Here is a 19043-nt window from a genome sequence, read left to right as displayed (position 1 = left end):
CTCTTATCCAGAGCGACTTACAACAATTGTGATTCTTTGAGAAGCTATACCTCACAGTCACACCACATCTCTAGAAATCACCACCGAATATATAGAGGATATAGAGCGCAGATCTAGTATGGAAGTATTTCAGCATACTATAGGCACAAGCTATTTGAATATACAGTATGTTATAAAGACACAATAACAACAAAGGTTAGAAGTAATTTAGTAATACAAGCTTAGATTTGGGGATAGAGTAAGGCAGTCACACTAGCTCATAGTCATTTATAAATGACTATTTCGGTATATTGAAATGACAATTGAACAGCAGGGAATCTTCCAGATTGTGCTGTTTTGTGTCCACTGGGTGTCAGCGCTTTACTATATCTTCATTTTAATGGATTCATGTTTTCTACCATTTTTTTACTGTACCTTTCATGAATCATGTATGAAGAGGATAGCTGGGCATACTATATGCAACACTCTTCAAGTTGTCTGTTTGTGGGTCATAGTTGCATCCTTAATGGTCCTGGGGATATGGTAATGACAGCTCCATCAATCAGTAGTCATTTTAATGTCTGGTAACAATATCTCTTTAGCCTAATCTATTCAGGGATCAGGGATAATCAACCAGATTAAACTGCGGGATGATTTTTTTTTTGAGTGGTTGTTCGGGGGGACGGAACATAATTTGCAGACTGCAAATTGACCACAAGAAGCTCAAACAGATATAATGTTTGACTAAAACACAATCATTTCAAACCTTGCTTACATTTGTTTGTAAATAATCACGTCTCTCTGTTATGCATCGGTTTACTTGGGAACAGATTTCCACATATTTAAATCACTTGGAGATGATTTCCTGGTGTTTTTACAGTCTTTTCTGTCCAACAATAAAAAATAAAAAAACATTTACAAAAATGTTAACTGTTGTAGGCTCAGAAGATTTTAGGGGCCAAATAAAACCACCCGTGGGCCAAGACAATAGATGAGTCCAGTCTAAGATCACATCACTGATCTGGAGAATCCGGATGTTGCTAAGGTAATGGATTCTGTCTGTAAGCTAATAAACTCATATGATCTTGAAAGCTGTTTTAACACACACGATTGAATGGGCACAACTGAAATTACCCGTAATAGTTTTCCCACAACAGGGCAGTGTCTGTACTGCATAATATACATATTTCTCTCCACATAAGTACTTTTTCCACATAAGTATGCTATGTATACGTACCAACAGTACAGGCTGGTGGTTGCGGTGTAATGGTATTGGGAATATTTTCCTGCACACATTAGGTCCCTTGATACCAATTTAGCAACGTTTCCATGCCCCAATGTATTCAGGCTGTTCTGGAGGGAAACGGGGTCCGACCCGGTACTAGAGGGGTGTACCTAAAATACTGGCAACTAAATGTATATGAGTGTACAATTTATAAGTATGTATAATATGTATAAGTAGCTTATATATACAGTACTAGTCAAAAGTTTGGACACACCTACTCATTCAAGTTTTTTTTTTTTTTTGGACTATATTCTACATTGTAGAATAATAGTGCAGACATCAAAGCAGGAGGAATGCGGAATGTTTTTTCAACAATCTTGAAGGAGTTCCCACATGTGCTGAGCACTTGTTGGCTGCTTTTCTTTCACTCTGCAGTTCAACTCATACCAAACTATCTCAATTGGGTTGAGGTCCGGTGATTGTGGAGGCCAGGTCATACGATGCAGCACTCCATAACACTCCTTCTTGGTCAAATAGCCCTTACACAGCCTGGAGTTGTGTTGGGAAATTGTCCTGCTGAAAAACAAATCATAGTCCCACTAAGCTCAAACCAGATGGGATGGCGTATCGCTGCAGAATGCTGTGGTAGCTATGCTAGTTAAGTGTGCCTTGAATTCTAAATAAATCACAGACAGTGTCACCAGAAAAGCACCCCCACACCATCAAACCTCCTCCTCCATGCTTCACGGTGGGAACCACACATGCAGAGATCATCCATTCACCTACTCTGCGTCTCCCAAAGACACAGCAGTTGAAAACATTTATAAATAATACGATTTCCCCGGTCTAATGTCCATTGCTCGTGTTTCTTGGCCAAAGCAAGTCTCGTCTTCTTATTGGTGTCCTTTAGTAGTGGTTTCTTTGCAGCAATTTGACCATGAAGGCCTGATTCACACAGTCTCCATTGAATAGCTGATGTTGAGATGTGTCTCTTACTTGAACTCTGTGAAGCATCTTTTTGGGCTGCAATTTCTGAGGCTGGTAACTCTAATGAACTTATCATCTGCAGCAGAGGTAACTCTGGGTCTTCCTTTCCTGTGGATGTCCTCATGAGAGCCAGTTTCATAATAGCGCTTGATGGGTTTTGCGACTGCACTTGAAGTAACTTTCAAAGTTCTTGAAATTTCCCGATTGATTGACCTCCATGTCCATGTAATGATGGACTGTAATTTCTCTTTGCTTATTTGAGCTGTTCTTGTCATAATATGGACTTGGTCTTTTGCCAAATAGGGCTATCTTCTGTATACCACCCCTACCTTGTCACAACACAACTGACTGGCTCAAAATCATTAAGAAGTAAATACATTTCCCAAATTAACTTTTAACAAGGCACACCTGTTCATTGAAATGCATTCCAGGTGACTACGTCATGAAGCTGGTTGAGAGAATGCCAAGAGTGTGCAAAGCTGTCATCAAGGCAAAGTGTGGCTACTTTAAAGAATCTCAAATATAAAATCTATTTTGTTTAGCACTTCTTTGGTTACTACATGATTGTCACGCCCTGACCATAGAGAGCCTTTGTTTTTCAATGGTATAGTAGGTCAGGGCGTGACTGGGGGGTTTTCTAGTTATTATTTTCTATGTGGGGTTCTAGTTTAGTTTTTCCATGTTGGTGTTTGGTATGATTCGCAATTAGAGGCAGCTGGCTATCGTTGTCTCTAATTGGGCATCATATTTAAGTAGCATTTTTTCCACCTGTGTTTTATGGGATAATGTTTTGAGTTAGTGCACGTAGCACCTCTGTAGTCACGGTTCATTGTTTATTTTGTTCATTCTTTGTTGTTTTGTGCGTTTCAATTAAATAATATGTGGAAACCATATCACGCTGCAGCTTGGTCCGATAATTATTCCAGCGAATGTGACAGAATATCCCATCAAACCAGGACCAAGCAGCGTGCCCAAATAGGAAAGCATTTCTGGACATGGGAAGAAGTTATGGGAAGATGCGAAACCCTTCCTTGGCGACAGACGGAAGGAGATAATGGAGGACAGCAATGACACCAGGGTTCACGGCTACAGAAAGCCCAAGGACAACCCCAAGTTTTTTGGGGGGGAGGCACATGGAGCTGGCGGCTGAGCAGAGGGAATAGCCAGAGACTGTCAGGGAGGCAATGGCGAACTTGGGAGAGAGTGAGATGAGAGAGATGTTGTGCAAGTGTGTTCTGCTCAACGGTCCAGAGCTTCAGGCGAACGGTCTCCGGTCCAGAGCTTCAGGCGACGGTCCCCGGTCCAGAGCTTCAGGCGACGGTCTCCGGTCCAGAGCTTCAGGGACGGTCCCCGGTCCAGAGCTTCAGGCGACATTTCACGGGTCCGGAACATCCGGCGACGGTCAATGGTCCGGAACCTCCAGATACATGGCCGGAGCCTTCCCCTGCGCCGATGCCCAGTCTAAGCACGGCGTCCAGTCCAGCTCCAAGGCCAGAGTCTTCTTCTGCATTGGTGCCCAGTCCAGGCATAGCGTCCAGTCTCACTCCATGGCGGGAGACTTCCCCTGGGCCGATGCCCAGTCCAGGCAACGCGTCCGGTCCAGCTCCATGGCCGGAGCCTTCTCCTGCGCCGGTGCTCAGTCCAGATACTGCGTCCAGTCCTGCTCCATGGCAGGAGCCTTTCTCTGCACTGATGTCCAGTCCAGCTCTGGTGTCTAGTCCCGCTCCATGGCAGGAGCCTTCCTTGATACCGAGGTCCAGTCCAGGCACAGTGTTCAGCCCGGGTCCATGGCTGGATCCATGGGATGAGCGGGTCCTTCGGCCCGCACCAGAGCCGCCACCAATGCTGGCGGATCCGCGACCTGAGTGGGGGCTACGACCTGCACCAGAGCCGCCACTGACACTAATCACCCCCTACCCTCCCCATTTGTTTCAGGTTTGGGGGGGGGGTACTGTCACGCCTTGACCATAGAGAGCTTTTGTTTTTCTGTGGTATAGTAGGTCAGGGTGTGACTCTGGGGTTTTCTAGTTATTATTTTCTATGTGGGGTTCTAGTTTAGTTTTTCTATGTTGGTGTTTGGTATGATTCCCAATTAGAGGCAGCAAGCTATCGTTGTCTCTAATTGGGGATCATGTTTAAGTAGCATTTTTTTCAACCTGTGCTTTATGGGATATTGTTTTGAGTTAGTGCACGTAGCACCTCTGTAGTCACGGTTCGTTGTTTGTTTCGTTCATTCTTTGTTTTGTGCGTTTCAATTAAATAATATGTGGAAACCATATCACGCTGCAGCTTGGTCCGATAATTATTTCAGCGAACGTGACAATGATTCCATATGTGTTATTTCATAGTTTTGATGTCTTCACTATTATTCTACAATGTAGAAAATAGTACAAATAAAGAAAAACCCTTGAATGAGTAGGTGTGTCCAAACTTTTGACTGGTACTGTATATCTACACTACCTTTCAAAAGTTTGGGGTCACATAGAAATGTCCTTGTTTTTGAAAGAAAAGCACATTTTTTTGTACATTAAAATAACATAAAATTGATCAGAAATACAGTGTAGACATGGTTAATGTTGTAAATGACTATTGTAGCTGGAAATGCCAGATTTTTTATGGAATATCTACATAGGCATAGAGGACCATTTTCTTTAAAAACAAGAACATTTCTAAGTGACCCCAAACTTTTGAATGGTAGTGTATATACAGTGGGGCAAAAAGTATTTAGTCAGCCACCAATTGTGCAAGTTCTCCCACTTAAAAAGATGAGAGGCCTGTAATTTTCATCATAGGTACACTTCAACTATGACAGACAAAATGAGAGAAAGAAAATCCAGAAAATCACATTGTAGGATTTTTAATGAATTTATTTGCAAATTATGGTGGAGAATAAGTATCTCACAGACCTCCTTCTTTAAGAGGCTCCTCTGTCCTCCACTCGTTATCTGTATTAATGGCAACTGTTTGAACTTGTTATCAGTATAAAAGACACCTGTCCACAACCTCAAACAGTCACACTCCAAACTCCACTATGGCCAAGACCAAAGAGCTGTCAAAGGACACCAGAAACAAAATTGCAGACCTGCACCAGGCTGGGAAGACTGAATCTGCAATAGGTAAGCAGTTTGGTTTGAAGAAATCAACTTTGGGAGCAATTATTAGGAAATGGAAGACATACAAGACCACTGATAATCTCCCTCGATCTGGGGCTCCACGCAAGATCTCACCCCGTGGGGTCAAAATTATCACAAGAAAGGTGAGCAAAAATCCCAGAACCACACGGGGGGACCTAGTGAATGACCTGCAGAGAGCTGGGACCAAAATAACAAAGCCTACCATCAGTAACAAACTACGCCGTCAGGGACTCAAATCCTGCAGTGCCAGACGTGTCCCCCTGCTTAAGCCAGTACATGTCCAGGCCCGTCTGAAGTTTGCTAGAGAGCATTTGGGTGATCCAGAAGAAGATGTCATATGGTCAGATGTCAGAACTTTTTGGTAAAAACTCAACTCGTCGTGTTTGGAGGACAAAGAATGCTGAGTTGCATCCAAAGAACACCATACCTACTGTGAAGCATGGGGGTGAAAACATCATGCTTTGGGGCTGTTTTTCTGCAAAGAGACCAGGACGACTGATCCGTGTAAAGGAAAGAATGAATGGGGCCATGTATTGTGAGATTTTGAGTGAAAACCTCCTTCCATCAGCAAGGGCATTGAAGAGGAAACGTGGCTGGGTCTTTCAGCATGACAATGATCCCAAACACACCGCCCGGGCAACGAAGGAGTGGCTTTGTAAGTAGCATTTCAAGGTCCTGGAGTGGCCTAGCCAGTCTCCAGGTCTCAACCCCATAGAAAATCTTTGGAGGGTTGAAAATCCATGTTGCCCAGCAACAGCCCCAAAACATCACTGCTCTAGGGGAGATCTGCATGGAGGAATGGGCCAAAATACCAGCAACAGTGTGTGAAAACCTTGTGAAGACTTACAGAAAACGTTTGACCTCTGTCATTGCCAACAAAGGGTATATAACAAAGTATTGAGAAACTTTTGTTATTGACCAAATACTTATTTTCCACCATAATTTGCAAATAAATTCATAAAAATCCTACAATGTGATTTTCTGGATTTTTTTCTTCTAATTTTGTCTGTCATAGTTGAAGTGTACCTATGATGAAAATTACAGCCCTCTCTCATCGTTTTAAGTGGGAGAACTTGCACAATTGGTGGCTGACTAAATACTTTTTTGCCCCACTGTATATATATATATATATATATATATATATGGAGCCCTAACTGTTACAAATAGTAACTTGACTCAACTTCATGCTCAAAATAAGGGTGTTGTCGTGTAGGTGATTCACCTGTGTGGAAGCCAGTATGTGACCTGTCCATGGTGCTGACAGAGCCCAAACAGCTGTCCGCAACACACCCCTGATCAATTTAGCTGCATTTACCTGTGCATCCTTATTGAATACATAACATGTACAGTAATTGTCAAGAATCAATGTTGATCTCCCTGTAGCATTCCTGCATCTGGGATCAAGGAGGAGAATATAAAGAAAGAAAAGGGACTAGGAAGTGCAAGAGTCTTGTCTCAAAGACAGTGGGAGGGGTATGATGAGAGAGAGAGAGAGGAGGAGAGAGGGAGGGGGTGTGAGGAGTGTGCACGCAGAGAGACTGGTGCTGTCCTTTCAGCACCACAACCCTCATCTTTCGTTGAATGCAACAAGGGGTGTACGTTTCTCTAATTAAAAGACGGCGTGGATTTGGAACCAGGTTTTCATTATATGGAGTCATAGCCTACACACATTTTTCATCAACGCTTTTCGGAGGGGTGTTCATCTTTGGTTTTGTGATGTAGCTTAACCATGAACATTTAGATTTTTTTCCCATCCTGTTTCTGGGGCAGACACAGGCTGTTTCTTGCTTTAGCCTACCTTGCAACTATATTAAACATCCGTTGAGGCATTGCGTTCTTTTGTATTATTAAAAGTTGGGATCTATCTGAATGCTTAAGTGGAGTCTGTGCTTTTTTGCAGGCTGAATAAAAGAAGTCGGGAAGAAATCTGCCTTCTCTTTTCCTCTTTCATCTCGAGTTCATGTGTCGGCCAGATCTCACTGCGTTGCCTCGCACATATTTTGCAATATAATGTCTGGAACCTGCTCGAGACATGCCTAAGCGACGCAATGGGACAAGGCGACGAGAACGATCGTATTGTGATTAACGTGGGAGGTATCAGACACCAGACCTACCGTAGCACCCTTCGTACATTACCGGGCACCCGGTTAGCTTGGCTCGCCGAGCCCGATGCCCACAGTCACTTTGACTACGATCCCAAGATTGAGGAATTTTTCTTTGACCGGCACCCGGGAGTGTTTGCCCACATCCTCAATTATTATAGGACCGGGAAGTTGCACTGCCCTGCAGATGTTTGCGGCCCGTTGTACGAGGAGGAGTTGGCATTTTGGGGTATCGATGAGACTGACGTGGAACCATGTTGTTGGATGACTTATCGGCAACATCGAGAGGCCGAGGAGGCATTGGATAGTTTTGGGGGTGGGCCCCCCGAGAATTCAGAGGAGGATGGGGATGAGGAAACGCTGGGAATGATCAATAGGTTGGCTCTTGATGGACCAGATGCCAAATCTGGGGGGCATTGGCGACGTTGGCAGCGGTTGCTTTGGGCACTCTTCGAGGATCCCTATTCATCTAAATATGCAAGGGTAAGTAAGAGTTGGAATCAGTCATCTTGAGTCAATAAAAGTTTAGATAGGCCTACTAATGGCCTGAAAAAAACTATGCTTTACAATCTCTCTCTTTCTCTCTCCGTGCCTGTGCGCTCGTGCATGTGTGTGTGTGTGTGGGCTCGTGAAAATTAATTGGGATTTTAAGCTTAAAGTTGAAATCTGAAGTTGGCACATACATTTTTAGACTTTTCAATTAATTACATATACACATTGATTATTGAATAATATAACTTACACATTCCTGATTAGCTTAGTTCAACTGTTGTAGCCCATCAGAACCCAAAATATAAGCTTGTTTTACTTCATTGTTAAACAAGTCAATTGTAAACAAACACTGTATTGCCTCTAAAATGTTGATATCACGAATGGTCAAAACTTGCATCCATAGCCCTGTCTGGGAATTTGAAAGTGGTTACATTTCTCCAGCCCCATCTCTCAGCTGTTTACCAAAACAGTGGCGGGGTAAAGGCTTTGTTATTGTTTGAACAACAGATTTCCCCTTTAATGGGTCCATCGTCGCACACAAAAGTGATGATGCACTGCGCTCACTCTCTGAGATGTGCATTCTGGGCGTCTTGTCGCAATGTGCATTCTGGGCGTCTTGTCGCATGGATCGACTGCCTCCTGTCCTGCAGTTCAGCTGTGCAACATGCAACCACCTTGCTTTTGGTCCTGATGAGGTCTTATGAATTACCTCACAAGGACTAGATAAAATAAAACTTAGAATGAGAGTTTAATTGTTTATATGCCCTCACCATTTTTAATGAGGACCAGGATGTGTGGGGGAGTTAACAAGACATGCACTTCGCTCTTTCCTAGGCTGGAACAGAATGGTGATCAAGAAGATTAATATTTGTGATGGTCAATCGTTACATTGCCTGTTTGGAGCTGTCCATGTTCTGTAGGCTTGTAGCTGTATTTAGAACCTAATTATTAGCTTTGCCTGACCTTTCTGCCTCTTCTCCTTGTAAATGAACTTAGCTTTAAACAACAACACCTATCACACCTGGTTTTCCCATTCCCAATTCATTTTAGTTTCACTTGAAAACAATTCAAAAGTAGTCTCTTACTGACCCTATAGGATCCTGGCCCACTGACCTGAGACAGCTGTGAGGAGATGCAGGGATCAGAAATCTATCCTCCCCTAGCTCAGCACAGGATACAACATGTTAGAGTATAACATCTTCAGAATGTATCTATAATCAATCAACTGGTCAATCAATCAATATGCATTATGTAGCATATATGTTATGTTTTGGTTAGTTATTGTTCCCCTTGCTGTTCCTCAGAGACTGAGCAGTTTTCAAATTACGTAAGTGCAAGCACTAGCCTCTGCTTTGGCTCTGTCAATTTCCATAAATCCTTAGATCAATGTGTATAAGTGCATCTGCTTACTCGTTTAGACTGGAGCATACTGGCTTGACTCCATCTTTTGCACCTCTCATTTCTCCTGAGGGGCAGTGATTACAATAGTGCAGGGTTGAGTAACAATATAGTCTACCCTCTCTCTTCCACAAGCTATAAGTCTATTGTCTACACTCTGGTTCTCTCATATAGCCTCCTTTCCATTTTCTCACTCTCTTTACCTGTTTCTCATTCTCAGTCTTTCATTGTGACAGTAAATCGTTGAGTTACTATGAATGACCATGTACTGGTGCCTTAGCAACTGGCGATCACTTGAACCTTAGAGACCATGCAGTGTACACAGACACACCATAGGGCCTTCACAGATCATTGTGAGAGCAAAACGTGAAGCTACAGTTGTAGGATCTTAATTTGATCACTTATGTTGCTGCGAATGCACCGCAGGAAATGCAGTTGAGCTTTGTGATTTACATAAATTCACTGAAAACCCATACTAACACACAGTTACATTAACAGTATTGCACTTTTCATGTAGCCTAAATTTGGTCATCTAATAGCCTAACGACCGATCAAGCAACATTATGGAGTAAACGTTTAAATCCTGTTGCAGCAAGATTGTTTTGCTGTGACAATCCTGCTGTACTGACCAATTATGTGAGATGAGCTAGTCAGGGAGTCGATTAGTTGTTATTAAATCCTCATTAGGCCCAGTTTTGGTCAGCAGGGGCAAACGTAACACTGATCTCAGAGGAAAAACATGTTGACCATCTGTCCTTATCTTTTGCTCTAGTAACGTTGGTTTCCTCCTATGTAAATAATAGTTATAGAAGGAAGAAAGGAAAGAGAGAATCACATATTTATATCCCCTTTGTTGGTGCTGGGTGACAAGGAGGACCTCATTATCACCTTTCTTAATAAACACCCAACCTCACCTGGGTGACAAGGAGGACCTCATTATCACCTTTCTTAATAAAGTCCCAATCTCACCTGGGTGACAAGGAGGGCCTCATTATCACCTTTCTTAATAAACACCCAACCTCACCTCTGCCACCTCATACACCCTCCTGCCCTGCTGGCGGACATGCTGCGCTTCCACTCTATATCCCACTCGAAATGCAGAATTAATACCTAGGTATTACATGGTGATTAATGCAGTGGTGATGTAAGTAAATGCAGTCACATACAGTACCTGTGTATGTGAAGCAGGTGTAGCTTGTATAACTGATGTCTGTGTAGTGGTACTCATGTTGCTTTCAGACATGGCTCACATACTCCCAGTGAACACTATATGAATTTTTTATTTAACTAGTCAAGTCAGTTAAGAACAAATTCTTATTTACAGTGACAACCTAGGAACAGTGGGTTAACTGCCTTGTTCAGAATGACAGATGTTTACCATGTCAGCTTGGGGATTCAATCTAGCAACCTTTTGGTTACTCGGCCAACGCTCTAACCACTTGGCTACCTGCCGCCCCATGAAATTGACCTGCCTTTAGTATGGACTGCAATCTAAGGGAACTTAGACTGACCATAATTCAGACACGTGGCTACAACTACTAGTCTTCCTACTTATGAAAGGGTCATTGAGGCATCTTGTGCCCTTGGACTGTTGATGACTTGGCCCTTACTGCCTGGATTTGCAAGAAGGCAAGTCGTTAGATTAGTTTAGTGATCAATCTAATTGCTGCTCATGTAAGGATGTAAATAAGTACTGAAGTAAAATGTGTTTAAATGGTGAGGATGATGAGAAATTACTTTGTGCAGCTGGGAGAGAAGGAAGTGCATGACTGAATGCAGTTTGGTGGGGTTTTGGGACAGGTAGGGTAGATGTGGGTTTGTTTAGGTTAGAAGTGGAAGAGGGAGCTGCTGGATGGGAATGGGTAGGAGGTTTCTTTTCACTCAGCCATGGCTGTGGGTTGTATGTTTCACTCCACGTCACATAAGAAACACAGCAGTGAGTTTATGTGGAGGGAGAGCTTTGAAATCAATATCATGCTTTTAAAGTGGATGTGTCAGCTTTAACGTGAGGAGCCTACTGACCATACAGACACCCTGCCAGCTACCACGACCTTCAGCTATCTGGGAGGAAACTGCTCTTGAGTTTAGAAGGAGATCCACTCTACTTAAAATGAGTGAGAAAAGTGCACCTACATGGAAAGTAGCTATACGTCTACGTAATCACACTAGAGAGACAGTGTGGCTGGGACGTCAGCTTCTAACCAACATAGAGTGAGTAACAGATCCATGCTGAACTGAACATAGCAAGACTGGTTGCTCCTTTGGGGGCTGGAGCGATTAGCAGAAGCAGAGTTGGGCACAGACCTTGGTAATTAATGGAGAGAGAGAGCGAGGCATCCTATTACACTAAAGACATGCTGCATGGCTAACCTTGCCACACTTTAACAGGAAGTCATCTAGGTTTTAAGGAGATCCACACGGAGACTGACTCGTCTGGAGGGCTGGGGCCTAGATAGATGGACATATTGTTTTATCAAACAACACCAGCTCTTAGTCTATCATGTGGCATACTGTAGTACATTGAGGTTCACGTGTAGCTGTATGAACACACATCATACACATCGACACAGTCCAACTCCAATAGGGAAATGCACAAACCAATCAAAAGCTGGTCACTGAGATATCTAACGCAGCTCTTGCTCCCAAAAGAAGTGGAGCAGGACACCCCTTAAAAAGCAGTGGGGTTTGTCCCTGCGCTCCTGTATAATTAATATCCCATGCAGAGAGGAATGAGGCACCCAGCTAAAAGCACTCAAACAGGGGCAAATATAGAATACAGGCCTCTCACGCCACCATTACACTGCCAAACAGAGAGGAAAGTTACACTCACTTGTTCTGCCTTCATCTACAAGATAACACTGGCTTCAACAACCTTTACTCTGAACATAGACCCCACAGTCATCTGACAAATCCTAAACACCAAAACGATTTGATCTTCATGACCTGCAAAACCACAAGATGTTCTGTCTTTCCAGTTTTGGCCTGAATGGTCTGGCATGGTGAGGGAGTGTTTATTCAGTTTATTCATCACTTTTGTCCATTAGCTATACATGCTGGCATAGCCATTACCTCAGCCAGACCATACCATCTGACATGAGGGTGTCACTCAGATTTATCCCACTGAAGATATAACCCATATAAGACAGTTTTTTAAAATGTTGAGCCCTCCCTGTTGACATACTTGCTCTACCAGTTTTCACAGAAAACACTAATGTGTGGCTCTCAAATATCACTATGATTCTTGAATGAAATACATGTCTTTCAATTGCTTAGTCTCTAAATCTACAGTGATTTAGCTAAGTTTTGATTGAGATTGTTTTTCATTTGAATGTCAAGTGTTAACTGAATGTGTTTCTTGCTCTGTGCTAATTGGTGGACCAGACATGGACAGAGACATTAGGGACAGCAGGCAGGGTGATTATTATGGACGTGAATGTGACTATAGAGGCTTTTCAACGGATCGGCATGTTTTGATCTGACATTAGGCTTATTATGTCAGAATTCCCTCCAATTCATCTGATGTTTATTCACATGTTCATATATGTATGTATGTTAAGTTTGTGTATGACTTACAAAAATATGATTTAGTATGACAAATATGAAATAACCAAGTTAGCCACACAGGACACTGTACAGCAGGATGCAACTACCACAACAATATCACAGGGCATGTTTGTGGACAATAACATACACCTACTGTATGTAGTCACTTGCTATTGGTGTGTGTGGCCAAGGTGATTACTGATGGATATAGGCCTGTCTGCTCCACTGGCTTCCAGTCAAAGCTCGTATACACTAGAAGACCATGGTACTTGCCTACAGAGCAGCAAGAGGAACTGCCCTTCCCTACCTTCAGGCTATGCTCAAAACCTACACCACAACCCGAGCCCTCCATTCTGCCACCTCAGGTCTCTTGGCCCTCCTACCCCTACAAGAGGGCAGCTCCCGCTCATCTCAGTCCAAGCGCTTCTCTGTCCTGGAACACCAATGGTGTAACCAGCTTCCCCTGAAGCTAGGACAGCATAGTCCCTGCCCATCTTCCAAAAACATCTAAAAACCTACTTCTTCAAAGAGTATTTTAAATAATCCCACATTACCCCCCACCTCGCCCCGTTTAAAAAATAAAAAAGGATTTTGTGATCTAACTCTTGCATTTGATTTTCCCCTCTTACTAGCTCGGACTTTGCTGTTAGCTCCTTCATTGTGGAAGAATCTACTTACTATGACTATCTTAAGATGAATGCACTAACTGTAAGTCGCTCTGGATAAGAGCTTCTGCAAAAGGACTAACATGTAAGTGTTTTGTGTGAGTGGTGTGGGCAGCAGTGATGAAGAGGAATGGCACACTGGCACTGAGCACGGGGACCACTGACACACATGGCCTAGGCAAATGTTTTGCGTGTCTGTTGCTGGGGGAGTCCATTATCAGAGAGAGCAGGCATTAAACCCAGGCCATGGGATAGCATGATGATGCACTGACCACGGTTTCCTTAAAATGCTCACTTATTGCTATCCCAACCACTTCAGCCAAGTGTCTGAGTCCTTCAGTATCTCATAATTTACTAGGGTGTTTATCTGCCTACATATATTGTCAAGCATGTTATAGAATGTTATGCCTCTGTGCTTGAGTCTCAGTAATCATAAGGGCTCTTGAGCTAAGTTAGTATACATAATTCAAGAATCATTCTCTATCATTTCTGTCCTCTCATCAAAATGGCGGCTTTCATAGTCGATGTGAGTAATTTACCCAAGGTAAGGCATTGGAACAGTTGGAACAGAGCCACATTATGTGTTGGCACTATCAAGTCACGTTATTTGAAGTGTTTTAGAAAACTTAGAGCCAAAACTAGTTGATAGACGGTTTTAGTAAAGGCTTTGCCTTTGATATTTGAATATGGCTGGCTTGAAGAAGATATAGTCAAGATGTGCAATTTCTCATTATTCTTCTTCCTATAGTTTCAGATGACCCAATCTGTTGTGGTTTGTGTATGAATGGATTTGTACAGTTCATTATAGTGCTGTAAATGCTACACATACATTCTCTCTTTCCGATGTGCACAGTAATAGAGGAAATCAGTTAAGTGGGATTGCCTGTTTCATAGCAATAACCTTTTCATGTTTTATCTCCCATCAGAGACTGCAGCAGGTGAGTGGAACAGGGAGGGAGGTGGTGGTGGAGTTCTGAGCTAACTCAGCATCCTGAGGCATCATACAGCTTCGGCAGCACATGTTCAATCTCGACTGTCTCTACTGTCTCTACTGGCACTCTCAGATCATACTCTGACAGGGTAATCTAATTACAACCTAAAACTAAAAACAGCCAGCAAGCATTTCAACCTTGGACGCATACCATGGTTACCAATGGCTGTTACTGGGCTAACAAACGTCTTCCAAACAAATGCTCAATCAATCAGTTCAATATGACTTCCATTTTACAGTATAAAGGATCTGGTGTAGGCTATTTGTTGATTTGTTGGAGAGAAAACCAATATAGTCGTTTTTACATTTGCATAACCTTGTAACTATATGTGTATGTTATATGAATTTGGTTTCTGGACTTGACTGTCTGTATAGCATTAGTTTCATTCATTGGCGATATAACATCATTTTTTATCAATGAAAGCCACTTATGATATTAGCCGCTGATTAAAATGTTTTTATTACCTTTATTGTAGTTAACAGGGAGTCATGCTGAGACCAAAGTCTTTTTCACAGATGAGCCCTGAATACACATCAATACACATCAAACACATCAATATTCACATCAATATTCACATCAATATTCACATCGATATAGCAAATGCAAAACACATACAGGATGATACGGGAGGGGCTGAGCCAGCTGTGAATGAGGCCTTAGCTGTTTATGTTGTCGGTAGTTACATGGGAATGTCTCTATTTATTGACACGGCTTTTAAACTGTCAGTCAAGGCCCTTCTAGAACTGCAAGGGAGTTCACACAAAGGCTACGCATCTCATGTACTAAAACGTAGATGGACAATTATTAGGCAAGGCCTGTAACTTGATCCCTACACGGTAAAAATAATGCATGTTGTTTTTAAGGTAATTTACTGGGAGCCAGTTACCTGTAAGTTACTGAAGGAAACAGTATGTTACATACAGTATACTATGTTACAGCAGTTGTTTTAACCCCATGGAGACAGTCCTTGATTCACAGAAAACAACACTATCCACCCTCATCATGTGAAAAGGTCCCCAGGGTTCTAATTTAACATATTTTGCAGACACTCTTATCCAGAATGACTTACAGTAGTGAGTGCATTCAGTTTCATATTTGTTCACACTCTTCCCCCATGGGAATCAAACCCACAACCCTGGCATTGGGAGTGCCATGCTCTACCAACTGAGCCACACAGCACCTCACACATTTTCTCTCTCATGCAGATTCATGCCTAATAACATTTAGGAACAAACTCAAACAAACACACTTTACATGAAACAAATACACTATATATACAAAAGTATTTATCTAAAATTACACACACTGCATGTAATACACACTCATAAACAGGCAATGCAAATACATTGTCACAAACGCATACAGTAAGCCAAGAGAAAGGCAGATGGATGGAGGGAAAGTTACATAAGAGAACGTGACATGCTTTCATCTCTAGGAGGCATGAGTCTAAAAGAGAGAGTGTGGGAGGGGTTGTAGGAGAGAAGGGTCTGGTTGCAGTTTTATTTTGTTTAGCATTGACTCAATGCTGTCTCCTACACTTGCAATCGCACTGTGACTGAAACATCTACAGACATAGGATCTTAATTTGAGGCAGTTTGCTACAGCAGGAAAATAATCTTACAGCTATAGGAAATCTGAATTAATATGTGGATTATAACTAATGGACATTTTTTGTAGGGGTTGATACATTTTTCATGAGGGCAAATCAAGTCTGAAATGCCAAACTTTAGAAGCCTTTTTAATACTCAAAAACACTACAAGTTTGAATTTCAGCAACAAAGAAAGTGATCAAATTAAGATCCTACATCTGTAACTTACTTCAAACATTTCCTAATTAAGCATTTACATTTACATTTAAGTCATTTAGCAGACGCTCTTATCCAGAGCGACTTACAAATTGGTGCGTTCACCTTAAGACATCCAGTGGAACAGCCACTTTACAATAGTGCATCTAAATCTTTTAAGGGGGGGGGGGTGAGAAGGATTACTTTATCCTATCCTAGGTATTCCTGAAAGAGGTGGGGTTTCAGGTGTCTACGGAAGGTGGTGATTGACTCCGCTGTCCTGGCGTCGTGAGGGAGTTTGTTCCACCATTGGGGGGCCAGAGCAGCGAACAGTTTTGACTGGGCTGCGCGGGAACTGTACTTCCTCAGTTAGCATGTACAATGTGCAAAATTGTAGTCTTACCAATTTGACACATGCAAAAACAGTTCATCTGCAATACTTTTCAATCAAATGTTTCTATTTCAGTCATTAAAGTTCTGCTGTCATGTATTAATGTCCTCCCAGTGAACTGGGGTTAGGTTGGTGTTCTTCTCTATGGCACGTTGATGATGTAATGGGACTTCAATACAACTTCTCGTTGAGAAATGTTGAAATACTCAGCCAGCGTATTACATTTTGGCAAACAACCCCTTAAAATCTAAAGACAGACAGTTTCACTATTTAGTATTCAGACACAGAAAGCACCCCTCGCCAGTTTAATACCTACCGGTGAGCCCTAATCATATTTCCATACATATACACCAGTATCAAAAGTATGTTGTAGTATTATAGTATTACACAGTAATATCCAGCATATCATGTATCAAGCCCCAGGGTTAAGAGTATTTACCAAGGCTGGTCTCGCCATCAGTTATATTTGGAGCTAGCTGTGATGATGGTGACTCGCAGCTGTTTCTGTATGGAGATTCCACAACATGTTCACATACTTTGTCTTCCCCTGTAGAAATGGAATAAACCATTTGATATACTTGACATGTGCACGCATTATGTGGCACACTCTACAGCCTTTTAACTTAATTACATTGTGTATTCACTATCTCAATGCATCCTCTCAAACAAACGACATGCTTGCGATGTTGTTGCGTATTGTTAGATATTACTGCACTGTTGGAGCTAGGAACACAAGCATTCTGCTACACCTGCAAGAACATCTGCTAAATATGTGTATGTGACCAATGCAATTTGCAGAGTAGAACCCACAGCAAAATCCAAATATCTCCAAATATTTTGTGCTCAATATCATTGACTTAATTCCATATTGAATGTTAATATCCATGCAGTATTCTGCTCAGTGGTTGTGTCCTTAAACTAGCAGGTACAGCACACTGCCAAGTGTCACACTCAGACTTACATACAGTATTTATTATGGTCACATTTCTATCTTTATTCATCTCTGTCCATTAAGCTTCTTATTTAGTGGTGTTGTTGTTAATTCAGTTCCATGTAGCAGAGTCTTGGTAGTGAAGCTGCTGGGTGTTTATTTCCCAACGGTATGGCTCCTATAGTGTGTGATGTGTTCTGACAGAAAGGCCTGCTGGTTGGTTTCCTTGGAGGAAGGTTATATTCTCAGTTATAAACTCAGCATTGTCTTTGGCTCCCTCCCACTGAAGGGTGAGGCCTTGCCAGCCTAGACACAAAGGGAAAAGAACCACCCTCTCAAATAGAGCTGATAAGTGCAGTGCAAGTGCTTGCTTGCTCTGGTCAGTCTGCAGTGTAGACATTATGTTTGGGTCGGCATCAGTTCTGTGCATGGGATTGTACTGTATGAGTGGGATTGTAGGTAGGTAGTCCTGTGTGCAGGCGGTTCCTTCACCTGTAATGCAAACAGGACAATGGCTCATGATCAGCACTTCTAAAACATATTTGCTCCAAACCGGAATAATACAGTTAAAGGATCTTCATTTGATCCCCCTGTTGCAGGAGAGCTTTCCCTCAATAAAGTACATTTAAAACTTGTAGTGTAATTGAGGTTTAAAGAAGGTTTCTGAAGGTTGACATTTCCACTTTGAAATTTCAGGCTTGATTTTCCATTACGTAAAAAGTGTATTAACCCCTACAAAAATAGCCATTAATTATAATCCACATAATAGTTCAAATTTCCTGTTGCTGAAGGATTATCTTCCTGCTGTAGCAAATTAGCTCAAATTAAGATCATACATCTGTACGTTATGTCTTTTGGGTTATTTTCACTTGCCTATTACAGTGGTGGAAATTTGACTTCCTAATGGTTCATTCAAATGACTTCCTGGCTTTCTGTAACACTGATTTATCACAACTCAACAAGCTAATCACACATCTATTACGGAAACACCCCCACATCCAAACCATGACAACATACAGTAATTCACTTGAGTGTGTTATAATGCACTTTGCCTCTCATTTATAGTTAGAAACTCACTCATTTGTTTTCTGTAAATGTTGTTGATACATGTTCTGTTGAGAACACCAGATCAAATACATCACAATCTGCCTTGGATGATGTTTACACACACAGCCATGCATGCTAACAAGCACATGCTTTCACACATATGCTCAGACACATTCATGCATGCACACACATTGCTTGTGCTGCAGGTCAGAGGTAAGAACGAGGAAGGGTGGCTCTCATGTTGGCTTAATGTATTATAATATGAGATTAGCAGTTTGTCTCAAGATAAAATCTTTAGAGAATGCATTTAGGATACAAATGACGCACATGCCATGATACCACTTTGTCTAGAATTTCCTCAATGATGTGGTGA

At 42.1% G+C, this 19043-nt stretch overlaps 1 protein-coding gene across 1 annotated transcript in view; it reads left to right on the top strand.

Annotated features, from left to right (window-relative positions):
* Positions 1-7284: 7284 nt before the first annotated feature.
* Positions 7285-19043, top strand: part of LOC115113691 (potassium voltage-gated channel subfamily C member 1-like) — a 29959-nt gene continuing 18200 nt past the window's right edge. Inside the window, exon 1 of the mRNA XM_029641621.2 lies at positions 7285-7910. Within this exon, the coding sequence (XP_029497481.1) occupies positions 7374-7910 (537 nt within the window). The 5' untranslated portion in view covers positions 7285-7373. The remainder of the gene's footprint in view (positions 7911-19043) is intronic.

Source organism: Oncorhynchus nerka, linkage group LG28, assembly GCF_034236695.1.
Source record: "Oncorhynchus nerka isolate Pitt River linkage group LG28, Oner_Uvic_2.0, whole genome shotgun sequence".
Classification (NCBI taxonomy): Eukaryota; Metazoa; Chordata; class Actinopteri; order Salmoniformes; family Salmonidae; genus Oncorhynchus; species Oncorhynchus nerka.
The sequence above is the reverse complement of the archived record's forward strand: the minus strand, read 5'-3'. Positions and strand labels throughout refer to the sequence as shown.